This window comes from Accipiter gentilis, chromosome 25 (genome assembly GCF_929443795.1).
Source record: "Accipiter gentilis chromosome 25, bAccGen1.1, whole genome shotgun sequence".
NCBI lineage: Eukaryota > Metazoa > Chordata > Aves > Accipitriformes > Accipitridae > Astur > Astur gentilis.
The window spans coordinates 11,900,701-11,913,801 of record NC_064904.1 but is presented as its reverse complement, the minus strand read 5'-3'; the positions used below and the strand labels follow the sequence as shown (position 1 = coordinate 11,913,801).

The window sequence follows — 13,101 nt, the reverse complement described above, 5'->3', positions numbered from 1 at the left end:
AAAATTCATAGGGAAGGACTCCAGATGTAAGCAGATGAGCAACCACCCTAGAATAATGCTTGAACAAACACACCCTCCTCCCAAGAAGTGACATAAAAGTGCTGATCTGCTGCATGATTTAGAAGTTAATCAGTGGAGATATATAAAGAAGGAATTGCGATAAAGTGCAGCTGAACCAGACACTTAAAAGAACATTAAGACTAGCTACATAGATAACAAGGAGAAGGTAAGCAGGGTTCAAATACAGCAAGGATACAGTAGAGATGAAAACTCATTTAAGCATGACTCCCGAAACTAAGCATTTTATTTTAGGTTTTGATACGTAAGATGGAAAAAAGAATAGGAACAAAGACAGGACAGCCAGCAGGAATGAGTGTGTAAAGCAGGAAATCAGAAATTCAGGAAGACAGAGTGCCATCTGGCTGAGGGCAGACCGAGAACATTATCCCAGAATTCTTAAGAGTGGCAGGTTTAAAGAAAAAAAAAAAAAAGAAAAAACCCCCAAGCATTCTTGTAGCACAGATTTCTAACATCCATCAAGAAAAAAATGGCAGCACAGGTTTAGAAATTATCAGACTTTTTTCTCCTAGTAGAGCCATTTACCACAAAATTCTTAAGCTCAAAACTTGCAGGGAAAAAAATAGGGAAACAGACAGAAGGGTTAAATGCAACATATTTTCCTACAGTTAATTGTGTCCTATGGAAACACACAAGATACGACTATCTGGACTATTGTAAAGCCTCAGCTAGGAGGATGCATGGAAATTATTGAACTAGATAAGCTGAAATGTGCACAGAGCTTTTTTTAATTAAAAAAATGGCTAAAGAGATAACAGGTTGGAAATAAATGAGTGAGAGTTTTTCAAGGACAAGACTTGGGACCAATCTTGTTTAATATCTGTATCAGTGGCCTTGGCACAGGAAGTCAAACCATAATGATTAAGTCTGTTGAAGGAGTTAAGAGGCACCATCAAATATAATGGAAAACTGATATAAACAACCTTGAAGATGAGTTAGCAAAGAAAGCGAAATTCAACAAAGTACAAGGTGCTGTTGCTGATCAAAACCAAAAAACGTCAATGTGACAGCCATGAAAAAGGTTAGCACAATCTAAAGATCAATCAGATAAATACTTCTGTAAGGGTAAATTAATGACACTGGGGAAATTATTATCCAGAATATTGTGAACAATTCTGGTCATGCACATCTAAAATGTAATTATTATCAGTGCTGTACAGTTCACCTAGCAAGAAGAGAAACTTTTACCCATCCCTCTTACAAAGAAAACAAAAAAGTTTAAAATGCCTTCAAGATATTCCTATAAAACCAGCTTAATTGTTCCCTTCAAAGGAAGGCCACTCATTCTAGGTAAGCAGAACCAGTGGCCACATCCTGGAAAGGATTTATGCTCTGAATCAATTGAATGACACCTATTCCATGCGAGTTAAAGAAACTTAGTACTTAAATCTTTCTAAATTTGGCCAAAGATTTTACACTGTCAGTTTATTTGTTGAAATTTCAAAGATAATGAACCAGAGGTCAACACACAGTTATAAGTAAAAGAAAACATACTTATTTTTCCAAAGCAATGTGTGACACATGATACCTATCTCCAACTCCTGTAATAATAGCAAAGAAATACTAATCAGGTACTTGGATTTCCTATATTAAGTATTAGTAAGCAGAGGGAACTTAAGAGTGGAAAGCAATTAACCAAAATCTTTTGTCTACAAACGCGCACTTACTTTAACACCAGAAGACAACTGCTGACCACGGGAACTGTCAGCTTAAAAAAACAACCCCAAACCCTCCCAACAACTCTTGCAAAATGTCATCCTCTCTGTTCCTCCTAATGCTACTGAACTCCCTATTAGCTTAGAAAAAAGATATTCCCTTAAAGCACTGCAGTCAGCCACATAGCTTTCTTTAAAAGTTCTTGCTTGTATCAGCAAACATTTACTTCATTAGACAGGTTTGGCAAGAAAAGGTCCACAAGGTGTTTCTCCCTCTTTCAGTACCTAGAGCTGCTATTAATAAAACAGTACCAAGTAACACCTTCTTGTAACAAGCAAACAGGACTATAGCTCACCAAAGCAGAACCATCATTAAATGCAAGTTATTAATTACATTGCAATGGCATGCAGAAACTAATTATGGAACTAAGTAAGACACTATGAACAGATACAAGAGAAAGCTTGTCTACACCATACAACACTGAGCAAGACACACAAACCAGGTCTGAACAAACTGGAGAGTCTTCCCAAGGCTGCCCAGCACTGCAGACACTAGCAGATCTCCTGGGAGATACATTGCTTTGGCAAGAAAATACTGAGTTTGGGCTATTCAGACCATAATCAAGAAGATGTATTAGTTCTCATTCCTAACTTCCCCTCAAATACAGCCCTACACTGTGCAGTATAGAGACACCAAGAGGCAGTCTTCCCAGCAAGCTTATTTAATTGCTATATATTGAGCCCTTTTCTGGGAATGGAGGATTTAGCAGAGAATTCTAGTAGCAAACTTGAACACAATGTAGTTGGACAGGGACTTGTCAAAAATACAAATTTAAGAGACCATTTTCAAGAGAAATTGTTTTGTAATCATTGCTAAAAAAAAAGATACTTTTCCATTTATATTTTTTTTCTACATCAGTGGCAGTACCTTGAGTAAAATGTGCTAGATGTTCACAGACTTAGATGATGTTATTCTAAAAGAACCTTCACACCTACTGCAATTCACTACTGTTTACACCTATACCACTTTACCTCTCTGCCAGTTAGGATGTGCCTTGCCAGTTTTACTTTTGCAAAATTCCCCTTTCCAATCGTTTTAAGGAGTCTGTAGTTTCCAATATGTGGCTGCTCATCTGCGCAGGAAGCTATAGAGTTCCTACAGCGAGCTCCAGAGCGCCCAGTTCGAGAGGAAACTTCCTGCCGTCCTTCTCCATGGGACGTGTGCTGCAATAAAAACATACACAGGTAAGTCTAAAAAATAAAGACAAAACACATCAATGATAAGCACACAACATTCAAAAACATCAGCAACTCCTTTGAAGGTTTCTTCAAAGGATCCAACTCAAACTTCAGATTCACAGTGAACTTTGCTCTGATGGGGGCAATAAAGACGTTCCCAGTTCATAACACAATATCCATTTAATCACCTGGTAAAGACCAAGCGAAACACAACCTGAACTGCAGCAATAGTTGAGCAGTTTCAAGTAACTTACATGGACTGCCAAATCAGTTATGAAACATGGAGGTGTTTGATATTATTTCCCATTTGCATTACTGTGACTAACTAGACCAGGAAAGACTTTGGAAAGGAGACACGAACAAAGCTTTTCCAAAGTACACACAGTAAAATGTTCACCCATATTTGACAGTTTAATACTACTGATAAAATAATAAAAGGGGTTTTTTCTCTTACACTAGACTCCTATTCCTACAAAACCTCATGACTCAAAACACCCAGGACAGCATGGAGAACAAGGGAAGAAATCTTACCTAATGTACAGAAACCTCAGATATTAATAGGCTGAGCACCAGTTACAGAGATCTGAGATACTGTCTGCAATCTGTTAAGTTCCTTTCACTCAGTTTCTCTGAACAGCTATTAATTGTAAAAATGAATGGGTGTGTGTGTATATATATCATACCTATAATAGTCTTTATTTGTTAGATCACATGGTTAAGATAACAGTAAAGTATTCTTTCATTTCCTGACAGCCTGTTTATGAAAGAGCAGGTCCCTTCACGTTCTCAACTCATGGTTGAGGTCTATACACCAACTTCACTAATTAAAGTATTAGTTAGAAAAGCTCAGTAGTCTGCAAATGTGGAGCAAATGTCTGGCTACGCAGAAGATGACACACTAAATTCAGGGTCATCCCAGAAATCCCTGATCTTGCTCTTCTACTACTACGCTTCCTGAAACCCAGCAGGGACAACCAAAAATCTGGCATACAGCAACACTCAGTCTGAAAATCCCTGTAGCATAAGGATGTGAGATCATAACTCAAGAGCTAACAACCATGGTACAGGCACAAATGAACAAATCCATGCTTGCATGACACTTGGCAAGTTTCACACTCTATTTAATAACCTGATGTAACCTTGTGACCATATACTCTGGCATCTTAAGTTCCTTGGTTTGTTAATTTAAGTGCAACAGCTGTGATGAAATTATTTTTAAAAACACATTCATTTCATTTAAGAAATAATACTGATAGAAGTCTATGGCAACTCTCAGAAAATTATTTCAACAGTTACTATCTAAGCCCTAACACACACACACACATTGTGGTGCATATAACGTTTTAGTATCAATCTGGCTTTAGCTTCTCCTTACTGCCTGGCTACTGCATTGTCACCAGATTTGTACTTCCCATATAGGTACTTAATTACTATGATCACATTACCCCTTTAATAAGGGGAGAGAGAGAGAGAGAGAGAGAGAGAGAGAGAGAGAGAGAGAGAGAGAGAGAGAGCGCTCCCTAAACAGGCTGCTGTAAGAATGATTAAAGACAAGGAAACATTTCTTATAGTTCTTTTCAGAACCCTCTCCTATTTTTCCAACATCTTTTTGTAGGGCTTATGCTAGAACTGGCCATGCCATACCCACAGCAGGTGCAGTAGGACTAAACACAGAGACTGCATCTTCTGTTCAACACTCCACTGATTTTACATGGACAGAAGTAGCCTTCTTGGCAGAAGGCCATCTGTATCTGACCACCCAACACTGGCCCTAACTCTTTAAGAATTATTGCTTCCCATTCCCTTACCACACATAATGACTTTCATTCCTGGTTCCTTACACACATGATCTCACATTTGGCTGAAGTGAAATGCAGAGTTTCCTTACATGCAGGTTACGTGTTCCCCATGATTGGCCCATCCTGCCCTATTTAATCTTTATCCTAGTTTTCAGGAGCAGTAGTAGACACTTCTTCCAAACCACTAATAACCAGCACAGGAACAAGAAGCACACCCGTAACAAGATCGAGTAAAAAGTCAATGCTTGATAACAATTCATTGTTCTCAGTAATATCTCAAGACTGTAACAACTGGATAAATGTTTATCAATCAATAATTCTCAAGAGGAAGGTCAGGAGCAGTAACCCAGCTGAAAGAACTACTAAAGCCAGTGAAATCCTCTATCAACAGCTTCACTATTTTGCATGCCCTTAACGCCAGCCTGGTGCTTGTTGTTCAGGCCATCTTATTTACCCCTGTATGTACTGGTACAGCAATACCTCTACGCTTCCCTTAACTTTGACTTCTAACAAACCTTGCAGCACACAATGCAGAGAACTTCTCTGTCAGCTCCTTTGGTACCTTCTAGTGTCAAATTATTCAGACCAACTAGAAAAAAGCAGCAACTGCTGATGCTAGATGCTAACATCTTCCTACATTGCTACCCCCCAGTGATCAGAGACCAGGATGTTCTGTACAGGACCAAGAGGATATTTCTTGGATACATTAGAGGAAGGTTCACTTTTAGTTCAAGTACAGCACTGCAGGAATACAGCTGCACTACACCAAGTTGATAACCTAACTTGGAAAAATAAGCATATCAGGACTATTTAGGCTATAGCTCTTTCACACCTGGGCATGTGGCACAGGCACACAAGCTGGCTTCAGCAAGAGCCAGCCTGCCTCCAAGCAGGGCTTATTTGCTTAGGCTCTCCAGCAGACAGATTCAACAAGTGGGTCGCTTTTTAACCACACAGCTGACCCCAAAAAACAGAGTATCTGCATCAGTGCTGTCTTGTGCTTGAACTAATAAACTGTGTTAGACCTGAGCTAGCTTATGAGCCAGTTGAGATGTGGGCATCAGGTACCATGTATTCCCAAACAAAAGAACCTGTGTACAGGTTATTCAGAACTGATCTTACTCACATCCTACTTAGATAAACAATATTAGGTAAAAGAAAGACTCTGTTACACTAACGAATTCTATTCCACATAGTAAATCACCCCAGTTAAAATACCTTGAAAGCTTTGCTGTCCTCTGTTGAGGAATGACTTCTTGTGTCCTCTAATTTTTTTCATGCTTTCTAGCTTTGCACTTAAAGGCAGGAATTAACAGCTGTGAATTTATTTGGACTAGCATTGATAAATTTAACACAATCTCCTTGTACGGAGGTTTGCACTTCTACCCTAACCCAGATTACTTCTTTTCAAGAATATGGCCTTTTTCAGCTGTGTTTTTTGAGTATCAAACTGTGTGTTCCTAAGCAGTTCATTTCTCTCCAACTGACTTGCTCACAGCCGTGTTTTGCTCTGTAGCAATCTGTCCATTTGCAACCATATCTCATTTGGACTTTATTTCACTTCACGTAAGTATATCAGCAGGTCCTTCCTCTGTCAAATACAAGATTATTGCATTGAACAGAACACAAGCTTTCTAAAAACTGCAGAAAACGGCTTCCCAGTTTCAACATGGATTTTCTTTTGCTCATGGAAATGAAGGAAGAGCGCTTGGTAGCATACAGTACTAAAAAGCATAAACTCAAAACTGAGTAAAAGTGTTTCTCCCACCCAAATAATTTTCAAGAAGCCATGATAGGTAGATGGAAAGCTAAATGGTGTAGGCAAAAAGCAAAAATATAGATGGTCCAAGAAAAGTTCAAGTCACGCTTTGGCTTGTATAGCATTTGGCTGTACTCATCTACTTCCCAAGGTAGCTTCCTCAGCAAACAGAATAACAGCTCCAATCTCAACCCAGAAAAACAGTAATAGCATCCTCTGCTCTCTAAATTGAGATGCAGGTCATTTGTCCTTTCCCAAGCAGACCCTCAACTCTGCAGATTTTGCCTCCCTCACCTCCTGGCCCCCAAAGACTCTGTTCAATTACAGGCTTCTTTCCCAGGTCCACATTTATATGGATTCAGCAAGAATAGGGGTTTGTCTTAGAAACATCAGATTTAAAATAAGCATGTGTTTATTTGTAGTAAGTTTCCATACATTGTGGTAGGTGAGTTGTATCTCCTGGCCACATGTTGTGTGTAAGGGTAACACTTGTTCATGACACTCACCATAGCTGAGGGATTCCCAAAATACATGTCTTCATGCAAAGAAAGACCATTATACTGCAGATGGGGTGAAGCAAAGAGACTGGCTACTTCGTGCAGCTTCAGGCTAGCCAGTCACGATCTTTTAAAAGAAAAGTCTCCTGAAATCCACTCAAGACAAGAAAGCACTTTCTTCCATATCTAGGCATGCATCAGGTTCAATTTCAAAATCTTTTGAATAGTTTAAAAGGTGGTTTTTTTTTGCACATAGTAGGAGGCTTCCCCCCAAAAATATCCATTTTCAAGTCAACATGACAACCTCTCTCTCTCTCAAAAAAAAGCATTCCTCCCCCCAGCCCCACCCTGCTATTAATCAACCCAGAAGGGAATGGACTAAAACATCTCCATTTGTGAGAGACCTCACTGTGAGGGACTGAGCCTAAGACCAACTATATTTGGAACACAATGCAAAACCCACCTTTTCGCAAAAGCCTTCCCCCAATGATGAGCCGACATCCTTTCATAGCCAGATAATGATTAGCATGAAGAGAAAGAAAAAGAAAAGAAAAGAAAGTAAAAAGCAAATGAAGTATGAAGGTGCCAATAACTGAAATCTTTTTGGTAGATGTTAGCTTTATCCAGTATCTGTATGATTAGAGACATCTTAACATTCAGAGCATTAGAAATACACAGGGCAGAGGATGGCTAGTATCAAAGTTCTTATACTGCTTAAGAAGGTGCCAACAGCTGAGAAAAACCTGGAAGAGACAGAATCTGATATCCATTCGAAGAGCTGAAAAACATTAAGAGATTAGAATGCCCAAGACCTGCAAAAATCCATGTTCATTTACAGTAAGTAGGAAGCTTTCTTTCTAAAACAGGGAGGACAAACGGTATGAACATATTTTTTTTTAAAGCATTTATTTTATACAATAGTGAAAACTACCTTTTCATCAGCCAAATGAACTAATAAAATGTAATCTTACAAAAGTCTCTAGGAATGTTTATTACCTTAGCTGTTACCTCATCTTTGCATGAAATAGTACAAAGTGATACTATAGAATTTCTTGGAAAGCTGTCAGACCAGTAACAGTCATGATAGCCTCATTCAATTCAGCATTTTTAATTGTAATAAAAAAGTCCCTTACAATGTTAATAATGTAAACATTCCAGGACATCATGAACACTTGAGACACTAAATTGCTTCATCACCCAAACTTGGGCACACAACATATAAATACATGGTAATTTCTGGCTGCACACTCCCCACCAGCGCTCTTATTTATAGAAAAACTTAACAGGAAACATAGGTTTTAAAACACAAAAATATTTTAAATGAAACATGTGAAGACAAGTTTCACTGCAGCCCTTCCTAACAATGTGTTGTATTTTATTTCCCATTTATTGTTAACATCTTTAAGAACATACAGACTGCTGAGTACTACTCAGGGTAAGATAAAAAAGGTTAGCCCTACGGATATTCACAGACATAGCATCTTATTGCACAGATATATCCGTGAAACAGCACAGCAGGGCATCCTGCAACTGCTGACGAAGGAATTCTACTGGAAAGTCAAAACACAGACTTACATTTCTGGCAACCACCAAGAGGTGTCACAGCAAACACTCAACCAGAATTGTCTATATACCAGTTACTGCTCTGGGAATCCCCGAGTCATCATATATTATAGAAACATTACATTATTTTCCTATACTATAAAACAGACAACACCAGGTGAAGATGTCTTGTACTTGTCCTGATTTTACTTCCATCCTACCACTGCCCAGGGCATAAATCAGGACATGGAGCAAGGCAGATTTTGTCAGACCCAGTATGCCTGTGACGATGTTTGCGTAACCAATTCGTTGGTTCTAGCACATATAATTAAAAGGCAGTTTTTAGACTAGCTTGCTACATAATCAATCTTAAGGGTGAACAGTCACGGCTTCCACCTCATGAAATTTTAAACACCATCCTACAAAGGAAAATGCTATCCAATGTGGTATTAAAGTTATCAATCCATGAAGGCAGACTTACTCACTGAAGTGTGCTACAGCTCTACCATTATGAATGCTGCAATCAAGTGGAACAACTGTGAGGGTCAGAACTCAGCAAGGGAGACAAACAGACCTTCTAGAAATACATTATAGCTGGTAAAGGAGAGAACACACTAATGTGGATGCTGCCATTGTCAAAAGCTGAAGAATTCACTGCGCAATTCTCAGCCTACCATAGTACTCATTCACTTAACTGGTATGCCACTTCATGAAAATGAGTGGCTAGTTTAATTAGGTCATATTTGTCAAACAACCAGTTTAAAGGGAGAACCTGAAGGGTAAATACCATCTTTAGCACACACAGGCTATACCTCTTGACACACATTCCTAGTTCTCCCTAACCTCAGCGGGGAGGGCGAAATAAAGGAAAAAAACAGGAGTAACAGTCAGGACAAGGCAGCTACAGCTCAAACCAAGCAGAGCAATGCAACTCCCTATACTGGGCAGCCTGATGGAGGCAGACATCAGAGTGGGAGAGTGCCAAGAGCAAAGCACTAACAGCCTTCAGCAAAGGGAAGAGGCTCCTCTTCATAGACATACAGGGTCTGGCTCAGGAGTCCTTTCCATGTATAACCACTACAGCCTCTGACGATGTATTTGACTTCATTTGGTTCATACTCTATACAGCATATGAAAGAGAGTGAATCTGTAATTCCATGATTAGCACTGAACAACACAACACTGAAGAAATCCTGCTTATATAATCAAAAAGATAAGTCTGGTGCCGGTTAGAAAAGCTTTTTAAAAGCTCTTTTGTTGCTTCACATTATCAAGATCTGACATTCATCATATCTTTCCAGCCAAAGTTTCTTTACTGCTGATTAAAATGGATATTTATTGACATCAGCCTGGGGAATAATAGCTGAAGAGCCAACCATATTCTATTCTTCATCAACAATACAGCCAACTAAGTTGCTTCCAGAATCATCACTGCCAGTAATTACATGCTAAACAACAACAACAAAAAAAAAAAACCAAAAAAACCCCACACCAAAAAAAACCCCACCCTCACAGTTGGTTTTCAAAGACCACATTGAGCTTGCAGATAGAAAACTTTGTTTAGGCTTTAACCCTGCAGGAACAAATTTTATTTGAAAGTTAATTTTTGTTTATATATATACACACACGGAGTTCAACAAGTTGCTGCTTTACAGGCCAAGAATTCTTCTTAACCCAAGGATTTCATCCAGAAGACTGACTGGAGCGTTATCGCAGGCGTACTGAGTACCTTTCAGGTTTATGTTTTAAGAGGACTAAGCATCTATTTGTCATACGTTCTAATGATTTTTAGTGGCAGATGATCTCCACACTAAGCAGAGCCAACCTTGATACGCCATGAGCCTAAAAAAAAAAAGTGACCTCCATTTTTGATCTGGCTGACATCCATGAGGCAGCATTACTTGACTGTGAAGAGGAAGAAGTTGCAGACACATGCTACTTATATATCATATGAAATGGAGATCTGGAGAGACAAATGCCTCCACTCTTAGAATTCCTTTGACTTGAGTCACCTGAGACATGTAGTCAACAGGAATTGTCCACTTACATCAACACGAGTGCATCTTTTGACTAGAATCAAAATGGAGAACCGAGCAGGTAAGGATATTAGGCAAGTGGGTAAGAAAGCCTAGGAAGAAGTCTACGAAGTTTAGTGTACTAAACCCCATATTTCCTCTTGTTTATTTTCTTTCAATAATTTCTGTAGCTGTGTTCTGGTTTTCAGACCGCTACTTCCAAGGCCACAATTTAAGTCACATGCACTGGTGCTAATAAAATACATGAACCAAGTCTGATTTTTTTTAACAACTTCTAGAGTAAGGTCCTATAGCTTAGTTTTTCCGAGTTACTGAAATAATATAAAAAGGGGGGGAAAAAAAAATGGAAGTTCGTTTCCAGGAGCAAAACAACATGATTTGGAAAGGTACACCACTGCAGTTGTGTATCTCTGTTCATACTTGTGGCACAACTCACGTTATCTCAGCCCTAGGGTGCTGTGCTATGACTGGCTTAAATCAAACCAAAACTAAAACAGTAAGAAGCATTTCTAGCCTTCCCCACCTGAACTGGACATTCCCATCCTCTCCTCTGTGTCAGTATTTGCAGCCACACAGAACGGGGATAAACCCACTTTTCTTAAGGCTTCATTTTAGTCAGATCAGAGAGCCGACCAGACTTGTCATACAGCCCTGCAGTAATTAGTGCCAGCATAAACCACAGGTGGGAAGATGCAGTCAAGGCTGACACCCCCAGCAGCCTCCTATCAGTTCAAGCTGACAGTGAAACCAAATGATTAAACATACGGCACAGGCGGTTTAGCAGAGCTGAAGAATGAAACTTCTCACTTCAAAATGTGAAAATACTAGCAGTCGGTCACTCGCAATGTCGCACAACCTAATCAGGTATTTTTTGAGTACAAACACAGTACCAGACCTATCAGGCATCCCAGGCAGTGAGAAACACACAAAAAGCATTTTCCTGCTCTGTGAAAGTTTGGAATTAAAAAATACATCCCAGATGAATTCCTAAAACATATTTTATTTCTAGTTATTTTGCCACCTTCACCTAATTCAAACCAGAACATTTATGACAACTGGTGAAAAATATGGAAAAACATATATGGTCCCTGTAGAAAAAAAAATATACCAGAACTCTTGGCCACAGGCATACTTTCCTCCTCAGCCCCTTCTTTAAAAGAAAAAACACTGCTCCCTCCCCTCCAAAAGAAACCACCACAGGATTTCACGCTATGGAAGAAAGCATTCTGATTACAGATCTATTTGTAATAGGAGAAGACTGATAAATAATATATAGAATAATGCAAGCTTGCATACTGTCTGCAAATGCTCTAATGCATTTCATAGCTAATTGGTAATAAACCAAGATGTACTGCACTAACCTTCACAGTACCTTAGAAGTAAATTTTTGAACGTAACCCTGCCTTTACTAAACCTTTTTAAATTAAAAAAAAATTAAATGAGATACTTTTGCTGCACAGAATCCTTTTGTATAGGCTTGTACAAGCACAGTTGCCATCACACTGGTATTTTTCAATAGCAAATTTTTCACATTAGGCACAGTCATGGAGATAAAGAGTATATTTTAGTCTCGCTTTTCCTCAAATTACTTAAATTTTTAATTCAGATTGGCCTGCAGTCCCAACACATTCAAAAGTTACCTTTTTTTCCCCAAAACCCCACAGCTGTGCAATGAACAGAGGTTCAAATTAAACTGTTTAGTCTAGATTTTTCTTTTCTATTTCATGCTCTTATAAAAAAAAAATCTACCAACCTCCATACCACCTGTATTTCCTTGTTTCTATCTACAATTTGCTATCATCTTCCCACTCTTTGGGATTTTTTTTTAATGAACATTTGTCCTACTCCACACAATCCTGTTCCTTCTGCTCCTATTTCTTTGTTGCTGGTTGTCCTCCATCCTGCCATATGCACATTCCTCTGTGCCACCTCTTATCTTTTGTTTTCCACCATCTACCTTTCCTATTGTATTTCCACACTCTTTCCTCCTCCACCTTCTCTCCCTTCCTCCTCATCACTAGTAAAACAGGTTTACTCATTCTTCTGTCACCTAAAGGTCCTTCTTCTGTGTCTACCTTGTCTCCCAGTTTTGGATGAAAGTGTTCTCTGCTGACTCTGTTGCTTTTTCTCCCACATGCAAGACATAATTCTGAGGAAAACAGAAAAGATCTGATCTTCTCATTCAATTCTGTCCCCTAAGCAGCTGGCAGCCATTGCTGCACAAGACATGGCCAGAGAGGAGCTGCTCTACCTTTGCGATAAGCCAGCTCATCGCAGGCCAACAGCCAGCTTCCAACTGTCCAAGTGTGAAGTTCCTGTGATCACAGATCATCTGGGATGCCTTTCTTCTCAAAACCAGGTGACTCGGAGCCAAATTCTTTACTCTCAAAGGCACTAAAGGCTTGATAGCTGTGAGTGGCTTTTGGGGAAAGTCACTGTGACAGTATTTCCACTTCAGCAGTACATGTCTTGATAAGAAGTGGTATACACTGCCTT

At 39.2% G+C, this 13,101-nt stretch overlaps 1 protein-coding gene across 15 annotated transcripts in view; it reads right to left on the bottom strand.

Moving 5' to 3' along the window:
* The window catches only part of MARK3 (microtubule affinity regulating kinase 3), a 62,891-nt gene that overhangs the window by 46,438 nt on the left and 3,352 nt on the right, over nucleotides 1-13,101 (bottom strand). For 11 of the 15 annotated variants that reach the window (XM_049828652.1, XM_049828655.1, XM_049828653.1 and 8 more), the window contains exons 2-3: nucleotides 7,491-7,529; nucleotides 2,766-2,957 (exon numbers count right to left, since the gene is read on the bottom strand). In XM_049828652.1, coding sequence (XP_049684609.1) covers nucleotides 2,766-2,957; nucleotides 7,491-7,529 — 231 coding nt within the window. The remainder of the gene's footprint in view (nucleotides 1-2,765; nucleotides 2,958-7,490; nucleotides 7,530-13,101) is intronic. The other 4 variants (XM_049828654.1, XM_049828667.1, XM_049828664.1 and 1 more) reach the window with 1 other exon arrangement.